The sequence below is a fragment of the Pongo pygmaeus genome, chromosome 13, assembly GCF_028885625.2.
Source record: "Pongo pygmaeus isolate AG05252 chromosome 13, NHGRI_mPonPyg2-v2.0_pri, whole genome shotgun sequence".
Taxonomy (NCBI): Eukaryota; Metazoa; Chordata; class Mammalia; order Primates; family Hominidae; genus Pongo; species Pongo pygmaeus.
In genome coordinates, this window is record NC_072386.2 from 128,226,732 (window position 1) to 128,243,497 (window position 16,766).

At 52.6% G+C, this 16,766-nt stretch overlaps 1 protein-coding gene across 1 annotated transcript in view; it reads right to left on the bottom strand.

Moving 5' to 3' along the window:
* Positions 1 to 16,766, bottom strand: part of PNPLA7 (patatin like phospholipase domain containing 7) — a 97,867-nt gene that overhangs the window by 3,075 nt on the left and 78,026 nt on the right. The window contains 6 exon segments of the mRNA XM_054499979.2: positions 493 to 609; positions 1,444 to 1,513; positions 1,658 to 1,774; positions 5,630 to 5,784; positions 15,543 to 15,544; positions 16,475 to 16,593. Of these exon segments, the coding sequence (XP_054355954.1) occupies positions 493 to 609; positions 1,444 to 1,513; positions 1,658 to 1,774; positions 5,630 to 5,784; positions 15,543 to 15,544; positions 16,475 to 16,593 (580 nt within the window).

A 16,766-nucleotide genomic window follows, 5' to 3' on the forward strand; every position in this document is an offset into this window, starting at 1 on the left:
AGCCCTGACCTGGGGGTTGTGGGGTCTCCTCTCCGCCATTACACCTTCTACAGGCAGAAGACCACACGCCCAGCTCGGTGGGCAGCTGTGGGCACACGGCTGTGTCCTGGGCCTTTCTGACCGCATATCCTACAGGTGACAGGAGTGGCCTGGCCCCCGGCAAGCTCGACACCTGCAGGCTGTTAGTTTCTGACTGTGGGCACAGATGGGGCTTAATTGCTCCCAGTTCCTCGACTTGGCCTTTGTTCTGCACGCTGCTGAGCTGACAAACATATGCTGGAGCACATGCTGCCGGTGCCTGCGTGTGCGTGTACACGCGTGTGCATGTTCTCGGAGCTCTGATGCCAGCCTGACATTTTCCCTTGGCACACTCTAAGGAAAACGTGTTCCAGCCCAGGCTTCTCGGAGCGGAGGCAGCTGCGGCAGGGGCCGCGGGGCGGTGTGACCCAGGAGACTGTGCTCCTGCCGGGCGTGGTCCCCCCACCGCAGTACCTGGGAGGTTGTTGATGTAGCCCCCGTCCATCAGCAGGTGTCCGTCCTTGGGGTCACAGAGAGGGGGCATGTAACCGGACAGGGACATGCTGGCACGCACGTACCGCCACAGGGAGCCTGGGGAGGGGAGTTGCTGGTTACCCGGAGGAGGCTCCTCCTGGGTCCAGGGTTCAGGGCCTTGCCACTGCAGTCCTGGAGCTGGTAGGTCCCAACTCTCTGAGGCCGCCTCCACAGAGGGAAGCTCATGGCCCAAGGGCTGAACAAAATTGAGTTCTTTCTCACATGGACACAGGAAGGGGATCATCACACGCTGGGGACTGTTGTGGGGTAGGGGGAGGGGGGAGGGATAGCATTGGGAGATATACCTAATGCTAGATGACGAGTTAGTGGGTGCAGTGCACCAGCATGGCACATGTATACATATGTAACTAACCTGCACATTGCGCACATGTACCCTAAAACCTAAAGTATAATAATAATAAATAAATAAATAAATAAATAAAAATTGAGTTCTTTCTCTGGGGTCGCACTGCATTATGTGTGCCCAGGACTTCCAACTGCTTTGACCCCCTCACCCCAGGACTGAGGGAGCCCCTCACCCCATGACCGAGAACCCCTCATCCCCCTGAACCAGGTGAACCCCTCACCCCAGGACTCAGGGAGCCCCTCACTTTGTCCTCCCACATGGTGTCCATCAGTCTAGCCCAACATGGCTGATTCTGTGAGGGTCTCGTCCAGCCTTCTGAGGTCTCTGGCCCAGGCCACACCCCCTCCCGTCTGTGCCCCTAGTAGGGGCATCCTGTGTCCTCCATGGACAAAGCTGCCCACACGTCTGCATCCTTCAGGAGACCCCGTGGCCTTCCCAACCCCTGGGGCTGCTGGGCTCTCCCCCTGCCCACACCTCGCACCCAAGCGGCCGCCCTGCGCATCCTGCACAGCAGGAGCGCTCACCGTCGGTGTGGACCCGCATGGCCGAGGCTGTGATGTCGGTGGTGATGGCGAAATAAGGAATCCACAGGTCCTGCGGGCAGACGGGGCTCAGACGGGCCCTCTCCCATCACGCTCCTGTCCCGTGTCTGGGGAGGCTGACCCAGGGCCAAGAGGTGGGGGGCCAGGAGGGGACAGGCGCTGGGGGCTGTATGGGCTCCTGAGGGTGGGGGTGCACCTTGATCTGCCAGTCCTTGAAGACGCTGCAGATGCTGCTGTTGAAGCCGGCTCCAGAGAACATGGATGTGATGGGGTAGGTGAGGTCCAGTGCGGCCTTCATCATGGACGTCATGCCCTGGGGCCACATGTGCAATTTACAGAAGGCTCCACCCTCCCTGCGGGCAGCCACAGCAGACACATGGCACGCTGAAGGCCTCTCATGAATGGAACGGGGGTCCAGAGTGTCCTTGGGCCCCACCCACGGTCCTGGGGCTTGGTGCCCTGGCTGGAGCCTCAGAGTGAGCAGAGGCTGGTGGACGCCCCAGGGCCTGAAAGCCGGGACGCAGCCCCACCCTCGGTCCCTTCCTGACTCCTAAGCCCTCGCTGGCCCTACCCTCGCAGGCTCCGCAGTGCCCCCATGCCTGGGGCCTCCTCGGCTTTGCCTGCTCAGCTCTGGGTCAAGGCCTGCCCATGCCTGTGGCCGGAGGGTCGGCAAGTAGGAGAGCTCGGGGCAGGCTGCTGGGCACATGAGGTTCCTGGGCCAGGGGGACACAGTGGATTGCTTTCCGGAAGGTCAGAGCCACCCAGCCCTGGCTCACGTGCCACTGCAGTACTCCATCGGGGGTCCCAGGGAAGCCGGGCTCTCTTGGGCTCCTTCTGGGTGGGCCTGGGGCCCATCCTTCCTCAGTGAGGCAGGCAGGACTGGAGACTGACCTCAAACTAGCCTCACAATGCCCAGTGTGGCTGGAGAGGACTCGAGACTGACCTCAAACTAGCCTCAATGCCCAGTGTGGATGGAGAGGAAGGGTCTTCCCTGCCACAGTGAGCCAGGGCTCAGGGGACGGAGGCTGGGAGGGAAGTGCTTGGAGTGTGGGCTGGACGTGCTTACGCCGTGTGATGCGGGCAGTGAGAACGCCTCGGCCACAGGCAGAGGAGACCCCAGTCCTTCCCTGAGGAAGCCCCTGCCCAGTACCAGAGGGGCTCACAGAGATGAGCCAGACCACAGCGCCCGGTGTCCCCTCTCCTCAGCATGAGAGGCAGGCACACAGCCCCGGCCCCACCTTGCCCCGGTCAGTTCCCAGGGCCCAGCGTTCCCAGCACGGAAGGAGGACCAGCCCAGAGAGCTCTGGCCATTCCCACACCCGGCCCCCCAGCACCAGACCCGCAGAGGGAGGGGCAGGGAGAGGGCCACCAGGTGGCTCTGGGACAGGACCGGCTCGGAGCGACCTCTGCCCATGGCGGGTTCTGTCCCGAGGACGCTGTCCCTGAGGCCATCCTGCTGCATGCCAGTCCCCAAGCCCTCTTTTGAGCGGCCACACTGAAGGTGACTGGGTGACTCCTTTTAGGGAAAGAAACATTTCTGAACAGAGAGGGGAGAAGGTGTCAGTGGCCTCGGGACTTGCTGGTGGGGCTGGTGGCAGCCCCAGGCCACGTGAATGCAGCACAGGCCTGCTTATGAGCTGCTGCCGCACAGGGGGTAACAAATTTTCTTTCCTTTTAAAAGGAGAACACGAACCCTCTGATCCCACTCATGGCTCCAACCAAAGCTCGGTTTTGTTCCACAAAAGCAAGCGCGGCGCTGAGAAGGGCAGACGGTGGCCACGTCTGCTGGGGAACGGAGCCCGACTGCCTCCCTCTGCTGCCCGAGAGGAGCCTGTTCTCACTGTTGTCTTTGATTCTGTATTTGGTATTCTGATTCTGGAATCCATTTATCACAAGGCCAGACTAGTGGCCAAAGTAGTTTACATCTCCCCTGTGACACCGAGCCGCCCTGACCTGATCTCACATCCCCACGCTAACATCTCCCTAAATCAACCCAGGCCAGGTGCCATGCACCAGGGACAGCCCCACGGCCCCCAGCCTACCGGAAGGACTCGGTCAGCCCATCCTCAGCTGCTCACGCTGCCCTGTCTGGCTGTTGGGTCAGAAACCCCCATGGAGGCTCCGTGCCTCTTATTTCCAGGGGCTGTAACAACCAGCTTCTTTTCCACAATCCTGGCCTCCATGTCATCCTGCAGCCACTTCTACCAACTCAGACCCGGGCACGGATCAGACCACCTCCCACCACCATCTCCACCACTTCAGACCCGGGCATGGATCAGACCACCTCCCACCACTATCTCCACCAACTCAGGCCCGCACACGGATCAGACCACCTCCCACCACCATCTCCACCATCTCAGACCCGCACACGGATCAGACCACCTCCCACCACCATCTCCACCACCTCAGATCCGGGCACGGATCAGACCACCTCCCACCATCATATCCACCACCTCAGACCCGGGCACGGATCAGACCACCTCCCACCACCATCTCCACCAACTCAGACCCGGGCACGGATCAGACCACCTTCCACCACCATCTCCACCACCTCAGACCCGGGCACGGATCAGACCACCTCCCACCACCATCTCCACCATCTCAGACCCGGGCACGGATCAGACCACCTCCCACCACCATCTCCACCAACTCAGACCCGGGCACGGATCAGACCACCTCCCACCACCATCTCCACCAACTCAGACCCGGGCACGGATCAGACCACCTCCCACCACCATCTCCACCACCTCAGACCCGGGCACGGATCAGACTACCTCCCACCACCATCTCCACCACCTCAGACCCGGGCACGGATCAGACCACCTCCCACCACCATCTCCACCATCTCCACCATCTCAGACCCGGGCACGGATCAGACCACCTCCCACCACCATCTCCACCAACTCAGACCCGGGCACGGATCAGACCACCTCCCACCACCATCTCCACCATCTCCACCATCTCAGACCCGGGCACGGATCAGACCACCTCCCACCACCATCTCCACCAACTCAGACCCGGGCACGGATCAGACCACCTCCCACCACCATCTCCACCAACTCAGACCCGGGCACAGATCAGACCACCTCCCACCACCATCTCCACCACCTCAGACCCGGGCATGGATCAGACTACCTCCCACCACCATCTCCACCACCTCAGACCTGGGCACGGATCAGACCACCTCCCACCACCATCTCCACCATCTCCACCATCTTAGACCCGGGCACGGATCAGACCACCTCCCACCACCATCTCCACCACCTCAGACCCGGGCACGGATCAGACCACCTCCCACCACCATCTCCACCACCTCAGACCCGGGCGCGGATCAGACCACCTCCCACCACCATCTCCACCACCTCAGACCCGGGCGCGGATCAGACCACCTCCCACCACCATCTCCACCACCTCAGACCCGGGCGCGGATCAGACCACCTCCCACCACCATCTCCACCACCTCGGACCCGGGCGCGGATCAGACCACCTCCCACCACCATCTCCACCACCTCGGACCCGGGCGCGGATCAGACCACCTCCCACCACCATCTCCACCACCTCAGACCCGGGCGCGGATCAGACCACCTCCCACCACCATCTCCACCACCTCGGACCCGGGCGCGGATCAGACCACCTCCCACCACCATCTCCACCACCTCGGACCCGGGCGCGGATCAGACCACCTCCCACCACCATCTCCACCACCTCGGACCCGGGCGCGGATCAGACCACCTCCCACCACCATCTCCACCACCTCGGACCCGGGCGCGGATCAGACCACCTCCCACCACCATCTCCACCACTTCGGACCCGGGCGCGGATCAGACCACCTCCCACCACCATCTCCACCAACTCAGACCCGCGCACGGATCAGACCACCTCCCACCACCATCTCCACCAACTCAGACCCGCGCACGGATCAGACCACCGCCCACCACCATCTCAGACCCGGGCACGGATCAGACCACCTCCCACCACCAACCTGCATCCGTGCCTTCTCTGCGCTGCTCCTTTGCCTCACAAGCTGCACTGGGAGGCCTCGGGGGGTAGCCTCCTCGAGGGCAGGGCCCTGCAGAGCCACATGCAGATGCCAACGGCCCCAGCGTCCCCCAGCAGCAGCAAGGACCTGGGGGCTGTGCTGCAGCGAGGGTGGTGGGTGCCTGCTTACCTCAGCCCACTGCTTGGCCCGGATCCGCATCTGGCTGTAGTTCCGCTCCTCAGAGTACAGGGCACCCATGAAGGCCCCGATGGAAGTGCCTCTCACCATGTCCACAGGGATGCCGCACTCCGCCGAGGCCTTGAGAACGCCCACCTGAGCACAGCCTCGACACCAGCCAGGGACACAGAGCGAGGAGTGAGCACCAGGCCCAGGCTGTGCCCTGCAGCAGCCTCGGAGGTGCCACCTGCCACCTCTTGCTCATCCTCAGTTCCCAACTCCTCCATAGGCAGAGACGCTGACTCAGAGAGGGACTCCAGATGCAATTTAAAATCCCTCTTTGTGGGCTCACGCCTGTCATCTCAGCACTTTGGGAGGTCAAGGCGGGCAGATCACTTGAGGCCAGGAGTTCGAGACCAGCCTGGCCAACAGGGCAAATTTCTATCTCCACTAAAAATACTAAAATTAGCCGGGCGTGGTGGTGCGCGCCTGTAATCCCAGCTACTCAGGAGGCTGAGGCAGGAGAATCACCTGAACCCAGGAGACAGAGGTTGCAGTGAGCTGAGATCACACCACTGCACTCCAGCCTGGGCGACAGAGTGAGACTCTGACTCAAAATAAATAAATAAATAAATAAATAAATAAATAAATAAATAAAATTAAATCCCTCTTTCTGGAGGTACTGAGGGACTGTGAGGCTGGGATGGGGAGGAGGGTGTCCTAAGAGATGACCAGCATTGGCCTCTTCTACCCGGAAACACGGCTGCCTCCAGTAGGGCGTCTGAGAGGTGGTGGGAAAACTGGAGTTGAGGGGCCCTGGAAGGGAGGAGCCTGGGAAGTGTCCTGAGGGGCAGCACCCCAGGAGTCAGATGAGCTGGATGTAGACCAGCACCCATGAGACCAGGGAGCAACCCCGAGACGAGGGGGCACCCCCGAGACCAGGCAGCCAGCACCCAGGGCCTCCAGTCGCTACTGCAGCTTTCATACAGAATGTCCACCACTCAACGAAAGATTACCAGTCATATGAGAAGAAAAGCCTCATATAGGCTTTTCTTTTGGCCTCAGAGCCAAAAGAAAAAACAGACAATGAAAGTGGGCCCAGAGTGCCTCCCAGGTAAGAGATACAGACACAGGCTTTCACAATGACCACGCTTAAAGTGTGCAAGGAGCCAAAAGGTGGCAACAGCAGATGAATGGGTACAAAGTAGACAAGGGAAGAGCACCCAGCCCTAAGGAGGGAACTCGGACACGAGCCACAGCAGGGAGGGACCCTGGAGGCATTTGCTGTGGTTTAGCTCTCTGTCCCCACCGAAATCTCATGTTGAATTTTAATCCTCAGTGTTGGAGGAGGGACCTGGTGGGAGGTAACTGGATCATGGGGGCAGATTTGAGGTGGGAAGACTGTTTGAGCCTGGGAAGTCAAAGGCTGCACTGAGCGGATGTCACACCACTGCACTCCAGCCTGGACTGGAGTGAGACCCTGTCTATAAAAACGTTCTGGAAATGAACAGTGGTAATGGTTGCACGACATTGCAACCACATTGTATAATTAATCATATTAATATAATAATACTTAATTGGATACTCAAAAATGGTGAAATAGTAAATTTTATGTTATGTACATTTTAACATAATAAAAAAGAACCACATGTAATACTGCTACAGAATATTACTCAGGTACAAGCCTTAAAAACAAGTTCGAGTTGGGAGGCGGAGGTTGCAGTGAGCCGACATCGCACCATTGCACTCCAGCCTGGGCAACAAGAGCAAAACTCTGTCTCAAAAACAAAACAAACAAACAAAAAAACCCCAAGTTCAAGGAATTAAAAACAAGAGTGATAATTCTGGCATAAAACCAAATGGAAATTCTAGAAGTGAAAAATATAATAACAAATGAAAAACTCAATGAGTGGGCTTAACGGCAGAACAGAACAGCTGAAGAGAGAAATGGTAAAATACAAGATGGGTCAGAAGAAAATATTCATTGAATCATGAAGCATCAAGAGGATAGAATATGCAAAAATATTATTTTACAAAATCTGTAAGGGAGTTTAGGAAACATGGGATCTGGCACCAAACGCTAATGTGTGTGTAATCGGAGCCACAGAAAACAGACAGGGAGGGAGCTGTATCTGAAGAGACAGGGTGGCATGTTCTAGAGACAGACATCAGGCCCCAGAATCAGGAAGCATGATAAATCCTAACATAAATCAAAAGAAAACCATTCTCATGTTGTCAAAAACCCAAGGAAAGAAAAAACCTTTAAGCGAGCCTGAGAAAATAAAAGACGCGTTACCTTAACTTTTCTATCCTCTGAGTGGTTGTGAGAGAGTATATATTTACTATCTGTTTCTTTATAGACAATGTCTGCTTGTCTAAATGTTAGGGAAAAAAGAACAATTTAAATAAAACAGTAAAATTAAGCAAGTAACAAAGATAAGAGCATAACTTAAAGAGCCAAAAACAAACACAGAGAAGATTGACAAAGATGAAAGTTGGTGTTGGAGGGACCAATTCGACGGACAGCCCCGGTGAGGCTGATCAAGGAAATGAAAGAGAGAAAGCATCAATGATGAACAGGAAAGAAAATGGGAACATCAGTGCAGATGCTTTAGTTTAAAAGACTGAACAGCTTCATGACATAAATAGAAAAATTCAGATAAAATGGGCACATTTTTAGAAAAACCTAACTCACCAAGATAACATAAGAAATAGAACATCTGAGTAGTACTGTAACTCAGTAAAGATTAAATAAATTTAATCTATTTATTTTTTATTTTTATTTTTAGACAGGGTCTAGCTCTCACCCAGGCTGGAGTGCAGCGGTGTGATCACAGCTCACTGCAGCCTCAACCTCCTGGGCTCAAGTGATCCCCCTCCTGCCTCCGCCTCCCAAGTAGCTGCGACCACAGGCACACACCATCACACCCAGCTAATCTTTTCATTTTTTATAAAGATGGGGTCTCACTACGCTGCCCAGGCTGGTCTGGAACTCTCAGGCTCAAGAAATCCTCCCTCCTTGGCCTCCCAAAGTGCTGGGATTACAGGTTTGAGGCACCACGCCTGGCCTCTTGGAAGGTTTTATGTAAAATTTGTTTTATTTATTCCTTATATGTTTCATAAAATTCACCGGTGAAACCATCTCGATATGAAACTTTCTTTGTGGGGATTTAAAAGTTACAGATTCCAATTCTGGCTGAGCGCAGCGGCTCACACTTGTAATCCCAGCAGTGAGCTGTGATCACACCACTGCACTCCAGCCTGGGCAACAGAATGAGACACTGTCTCAAAGAAAATAAATAAAAATAAAAAAGTAAAAATAAAAAAATTTTAAAAACCTTCCAGAGAATAGGAAAAGAAGATGAACTTCCCATTTCAGCTTATGAAGCCAACAAACAAAGCTTCATACCAAACCCAGTAAAGACATTTCAAAAAAGGACAATTTCAGTCCAGTCTTACTCAGGTTGGAGTCGAATCTAGCAATATACAAACAGGATAACTTTAACATCATGACAAAATGGGTCTGTCCCAGGAGCACAATGTTAATTTTAATTTGAAAATCAATGTAATTAACACATTAACAGATTAAAGAGAAAATACAATCATCTCAATAGAGACAAAAACCACCATTCATGATTTAAAAAACTCAGGAAACTGAGAATAAAAGGGAAGTTCCTCAGTCTGACCAAGGGCAGCCACAAAATGCCAACAGCCAAAATCACACTCAGTGAATGGGCTGAACACCTGCTCCCACGCCTGGAATGAGGGTTGGGTGTCTGCGCCCACCATGTCTATCCACACTGCACTGGTGGTTCTGACCAGCACAGTAAGGCAACAAAAAGAAATAGAAAGAAAGTACATATGCATATTGTACAGGAAGAGAAAATACTGTTTTAATCTCAGAAGATTTAACTATGTGTATAGAAAGTCAAAAAGAATCTACAACAAAGCTACAAGAATAAATGAATTTAGCAGGGTTGGAAGATATAAGATCAATTTATAAATATCAATTGTATTTCTATATACTGGCAACAAACAGTTTGAAAATGAAGTCTAAAAGATACCATTTATGGCCGGGCACAGTGGCTCACGCCTGTAATCCTAGCACTTTGGGAGGCCAAGGCGGGCAGATCATGAGGTCAGGAGTTCAAGACCACCCTGGCCAAGATGGTGAAACCCCATCTCTACTAAAAATACAAAAATTAGCCGGGCGTGGTGGCAGGCACCTGTAATCCCAGCTCCTCAGGAGGCTGAGACAGAGAATTGCTTGAACCCGGGAGGTGGAAATTGCAATGAGCCGAGATTGCGCCACTGCACTCCAGCCTGGGTGACAGAGCAGGACTCCGTCTCAAAAAAAAAAAAAAAAAAAAAAAAATTCCATTTATAATAGTGTTTTAAAAGCCTGTAAAACCCTTAGAAATATAGTTAACAAAAGATGTGCAAGACCTCTACACTGAAGACCGCAAATCATGGCTGATCGTAACTACAGAAGGCCTAAGTACATGGGGAGATCTGTCTAGATTGTGGGCTGGAAGGCTCAATGTTGTCAACTAATGATGTACAGATTCAATGTATTCCTCCATCCAAATCTCAGGAGGTTTTCTTTTTGGAGACACTGACGAGCTGATTTTAAAATTCACATGCAAATGCAAAGGGCCTAGGACAGCCAAAACAATTAAAGAAAAATGGAAAATGGAAAGAACTAGGTGACTCCTCAATGCCAAGATTGACTGTGAAGCTACAGTAACTAAGACAGTGTAGTATTGTCACTGAGGATAGAGAAACACACCAGTGGAACCCAGCAAGATCCAGACAGGCTCACACCTGCAGGGCCACTGGATCTGACGGAGGCCTCAGCCTCACACCTGCAGGGCCACTGGATCTGACAGGGGCCTCAGCAGTTCGAGAGGGAGGGAAGGTATACTCATCCATTTTCATTCTGCTCTGAAGAAATTCCTGAGACTGGGTTATTTATAAAGAAAATGAGGTTGAGGCTGGGTACGGTGGCTCAGCAGGATTACCCAGCACTTGAGCCACTGTACCCAGCCTAAACCTCATTTTCTTTATAAATTACAAGCCTGTAATCCCAGCACTTTGGGAGGCCGAGGTGGGCAGATCACTTGAGGTCAGGAGATCAAGACCAGCCTGGCCAACATGGTGAAACCCCGTCTCTACTAAAAATACAAAAATTAGCTGGGTGTGCTGGTAGGCGCCTGTAATCCCAGCTACTCGGGAGGCTGAGGCAGGAGAATCACTTGAATCTGGGAGGCGGAGGTTGCAGTGAGCCGAGATTGCACCATTGCACTCTAGCCTGGGTGACAGAATGAGACTCTGTCTCAAAAAAAAAAAAAAAAAAAAAAGACTTAGGCCAGGCAAGGTGGCTCATGTCTGTAATTCCAGCACTTTGGGAGGCTGAGGCGGGCAGATCACGAGGTCAGGAGTTGGAGACCAGCCTGACCAACGTGGTGAAACCCCGTCTCTACTAAAAATACAAAAATTAGCTGCGTGTGGTGCCACATGCCTGTAATCCCAGCTACTCAGGAAGCTGAGGCAGGAGAATTGCTTGAACTCAGAAGGTGGAGGTTGCAGTGAGCCGAGACTGTACCACTGCACTCCAGCCTGGGCGACAGAGCAAGACTCTGTCTCAAACAGAAAAAAAAATGGTTTGATGGACTCACAGTTCCACGTGGCTGGGGAGGCCTCACAATCATGGCAGAGGTGAAGGAGGAGCAGAGGCACATCTTACATGGTGGCAGGCAAGGGCACATGTGCAGGGGAGCTGCCCTTTGTAAAACCTTCAGATCCCATGAGACTATCACGAGAAGAGCACGGGAAAGACCTGCCCCCATGATTCAATTACCTCCCACCAGGTCCCTCTCACAACACATGGGGATTATGGGAGTTATAATTCAAGGTGAGATTTGGGTGGGGACATGGCCAAACCATATCATTCAGAGCAACCAGACACCACATGGGAAAAGTGAACTCCCACCTCGTATCAGTCATGAAAATCAATTTGAGGTGGCTCACAGACTTAAGCATACAGGCTAAAATAGAAAATCTTGTAGAGGAAGATGAAGAGTACCTCTGTGACCTTGGGATAGGCTGAAGCTCTCAGAACACTGGAATTAATAACCATTAAAAAACTGGAAAATCACACTTCATCAAAATTTTAAATGGTTCATCCAAAGATGCCATTAAGAAAATGAGAAGAAAAGCCAACACTGAGGACAATATCAGCAATAAATGTATCTACAAAAGACTCGTGTTCAGAATAAAGAACTCCTTTGATACAATAGTAAAAGACAAAAACCTATTACAAAATGAATGAAGAACTTAAATGGATACTCCATAAAAGAAGACACACAAATGGCCAGCAAGCTCATGAACAGGTGTTCTACGTCACTAGTCATCGGACGGATGCAAATTAGAATCACAGTGAGACACCAGTGCAGACCATTAGAATGGGCAAAATTTAAAATACTGCCATTACCAAGGGTCGGTGAGGATGTGGGCCACTCGAACTCTCAGACATTGCTGGTGGGAGTGTAAAACGATACAACTGCCCCATGACCGGGCACTTACACTCCTAGGCATTTGCCCAAGAGGAAAGGAAACGTGTCCACAAAAGGATTTGAACAAGAGTTGGGGCTGGGTGCGGTGGCTCAGGCCTGTAATCCCGGCACTTTGTGAGGCCGAGGTGGGTGGATCACTTGAGGTCAGGAGTTCAAGACCAGCCCGGCCCACATGGTGAAACCCCGTCTCTACTAAAAATACAAAAATTAGCTGGGCGTGGTGGTGGGTGCCTGTAACCCCAGCTACTGGGGAGGCTGAGGTAGGAGAATCATTTGAATCCAGGAGGTGGAGGTTGCAGTGAGCCAAGATCATGCCACTGCACTCCAGCCTGGGCGACAGAGCGAGACCCTGTCTCAAAACAAACAAACGAAAGAATTGGTGATAACAGCTTTGTTTGTAATAACCAAAACCAGAAAACCAACCAACTGTGCGCCGACAGGAAAGGGGGATAAGCAAAGCGTGGTGAGGGCACCACAGAAGCCGGCCCGGCACTGCCACTGCTGACAGTCAGGAGCGCAGACAAATCTCAGGCACGTTATGTCGCGTGATCAACGCCAGACACCAACAGGCGCGTGGTGGAAAATCTGAGCGAGCAAGGAGGGCACAAGGAAAGCCCGCAACAAGCGTTCTCAGGAGCGCAATGCAGCCCTGGAGGAACACTGGAGTGCCGTGGGGAAACGCACTCAGACCTCAGAGATATTTTAGCAGAAAAGATCAACTGCAAGATACATTTGAGAAAAATCTTCCAGAAAGAGGAACAGAAGGACAGAGATGAAGAATAGGGGAGAGAAAAGACTAAAAATTAGAAGATCCATCTAAGATGCCCCAAATCTGACCATCAGAAGCTCCAGGAAGGCTGGGTGCGGTGGCTCATGTCTGTAATCCTAGCACTTTGGGAGGCTGAGGCAGGCGGATCACGAGGTCAGGAGACTGAGCCCATCCTGGTTAACATGGTGAAACCCTGTCTTTACTAAAAATACAAAAAAAAAAAAAAAAATTAGCCGGGCATGGTGGCGGGTGCCTGTAGTCCCAGCTACTTGGGAGGCTGAGGCAGGAGAATGGCGTGAACCCGGGAGGCGGAGCTTGCAGTGAGCCGAGATCGCGCCACTGCATTCCAGCCTGGGTGACAGAACGAGACTCTGCCTCAAAAAACAAACAAACAAAAAAAAAGAAGCTCCAGGAAGAGAGAACACAGATAAGAGGGAGGCAAACATTTTCATTTAGAAAAATTAAAAATTTCCCAGAGTTGAAGTCTGTGAGTTTCCAAATTTGAAAGGGTCCACTGGGAATCCAGTGTCAGTGGATGCAAAAAGAGCCACATGAAGGCCCGTCGTCATCATGCACTTTCAGAATACCAAGAATGCAGAGTCTCAGGCCAGGCACAGTGGCTCACGCCTGTAATCCCAGCACTCTGGGAGGCTGAGTGGGGAGGATTGCTTGAAGCTGAGAGTTGAGGCTACAGTGAGCTTATGATTGCCACTGCACTCCAGCCTGGGCAACAGAGCGAGACCCTGAGTGGGGAGGATTGCTTGAAGCTGGGAGTGAGGCTACAGTGAGCTTATGATTGCCACTGCACTCCAGCCTGGGCAATAGAGCGAGACCCTGGTTTTTTTGTTTTTTGTTTTTTTTTTTTTGAGACGGAATCTTGCTCTGTTGCCCAGGCTGGAGTGCAGTGGCACGATCTCAGCTCACTGCAAACTCCGCCTCCTGGGTTCACTCCATTCTCCTGCCTCAGCCTCCCGAGTAGCTGGGACTACAGGCGCCCGCCACCACGCCCGGCTAATTTTTTGTATTTTTAGTAGAGACAGGGTTTCACCGTGTTAGCCAGGATGGTCTCGATCTCCTGACCTTGTGATCCGCCAGCCTCGGCCTCCCAAAGTGCTGGGATTACTGATGTGAGCTGCTGCGCCTGGCCAAGACCCTGTTTTTTTAAAAAAAGAATCTCCTACAAGGTTCCAGAAGAAAAAACAGGCCTTGTGAATAAAAATAGCATTAAATTTCTCAACAGCAATACAAAAAACTAAAAAGACAATGGAACCATGCCTTAAAATTCTCAGGGAAATTTATTTCCATCTAGAATTCTATACCCAGCCAAACTATCATTTAAGTATGGGAATAGAATGAGGACATTTGCTGATATGCATGGTCTTAAAATGTTTACTTCCCCATGCATCTTCTCCTAGGGAGACTTCTAGAACATATATACCCACCAAAATGAGGAATAAACCAATAAAGAAGACATGAAATTACAGGAAATGGAATTGGACACAGGAGAGAAACAAAGGCAGTTTCCAGGGTGGTGGTGAAAGAAAATTCCAGGCCAACATCTCAGCAGCATGTTGGAAAACAAGCAGTAGAGATACGAGGAGGCTAGAGGGCTTTAGGGAGGACGACTCCTGAACACTAAACAGAGATGAGTGGTATGTCCGAACATACCGAGAGGAGGTTAATGCCTGCCTCAGTGTCTTTGGGTAAATTAAGGATACCCAGAAAACTGAACAAATGTGACAATTATTAACTCCAAGGAAAGAATTTTAATCATAGGATAGGACAGGATGTGACTTAGCTGAGTGATACCCACAGTCTCATAACAACACAGACAGTGAGTGCTGGCTAACTAGGGATGGGACCATACTGGGATTCTGAGTGCAAAGGAGGGAGACAGATGCATAGATGAGTGATTAATCAATAGTTAGATTGACTCTGACTGCGGGTGTTGAAGGGGGTTAAGAAGTCAACAATCTAAAACTAAAAAAACAAAACAAAAACTTAGTAGAATAGGAATATGATTTAGAAATACAGACAAGCAGACAGCCCAAAACACCAGACACGGTTATTTCTGGGATAACTCTGGACGTGGTGCTGGAGGGAGGGTAAGGGACCGCAGTTACGTGCCTTACAGAACCGTATGGCTTCTACGTATTACCTTGATCAAAGCTACGTTCTCATTAAAAATGCTGCTGATGTGGCCTGGGCTCAACTGCTCCAAGTCCCTGCACTGTCCCAGACCCACAGAAAGAGACTTGGGTCCTGTCCCCAGCCTGGCAACCTCGGGCAAGCCATTGAACTGCTGTAGGCCAACTTCCGCAGCTTTCAAGAGAAAGTGTGGTACAAGACAAGGTGGAAAGTCCCTTAGACAGAAGGATGCAGTGGGCACTTCATCACCTAGAACAGCCCCAGGCTGACAGGGCTCCGCGCCCTGGGGCCAGCAGAAGCATCCTCGAGGCCCTGGGGCTACCTCTGAGCTTTTCCCTGGGTAGCAGTACTGGCACTCCGTGGGAGATGGGAGGGGCTGCCGGAGAGGCCCCACCCCAGCAGGCAGCCCTGGCCTGGACCCCCGCCCAGGCACCCCTCGACGTCCTCCCATCCTTTGGGGGCAGCAGCAGGAGGCTCCGCCCTGCCCCTTATGCACACCTGGCTCAGCAGAGGGGCACATGCCTGTCCCGCCCTCCTCGTGGTTCTCGGGCTCCATCTCTGTTCCAAGTGTATTTATTCAAGTTCAGGAGAAGGTGGTGTCTGATGACAAGGCAGGGGAGGAGGTATCTGGGTTTAAAGTCCCTGAAGGACTCAGTTTGGGCAAAGCAGATCATTCTTTATCAAGTATTAGAGTGAAGGAAACTCACCAGACGCCAGGAAAGACCGACTAAGGAAAGAGCAGAGGTTTCAGAGGAGGAGGCACAAAGGGCCAACAAGCAACCACTTCTTTTTCTTTTGAGACAGAGTCTCACTCTGTCGCCAGGCTGGAGTGCAGTGGCACAATCTCGGCTCACCACAACCTCCGCCTCCCACATTCAAGCAATTCTCCTGCCTCAGCCTCCAAGCAGCTGGGACTACAGGGGCGCGCCACCACGCCTAATTTTTCTATTTTTAGTAGAGACTGGGTTTCGCCACATTGGCCAGGCTGGTCTCTATCTCCTGACCTCGTGATCTGCCCGCCTCGGCCTCCCAAAATGCTGGGATTACAGGCATGAGCCACCGCGCCCAGCCTAAGCAACCACTTCTAAGCAAAGACAGTCAAAATGAGATATATCTCTACTAAACTGGCCATAATAAAACCAGGGCCACTTTGGGTGTCAGTGGGCACACCGCATGTGCAAGGGGCTGCAGGACCTGCTCAGAGGGTAGACTGGGGTGGAGGCTGGGTCTGGACAGGCGGCCTGAGGGTCTCCTCATCTGCGGGTGACACCTCCCGCCCCCCGTACCCAGCACCTCCCAGCACCCGAGGGGGCAACTGTCACCACACACACCAGTGAGGAGTGTGTAGGAAGCGGGGGGACTCACCTTGCTCCCCCTCCCCTGAGCACCAGGGCAATGGCGTTGCCCGTCAGCACCCTTGCCAGGTGGGAGAAGTCTGAGTGTCGGTTCGGGGGTCGCTGGAAGACACGCTTGTACATCTCCACCTGGGGGAGGAGCCGTCAGGCAGGGCTGGTGCAGGGCCCCACCCTCGGCCGAGACCTCGCATCCTGGCTTAACTGGGGGGAGTTTCCTCCACTTCTGACCCAAACTGACCCCAAATCCTCTCCAGTATGCAGCAGGCCCTGACTGATACGACTGGTCAGCACCTCAGTGCACC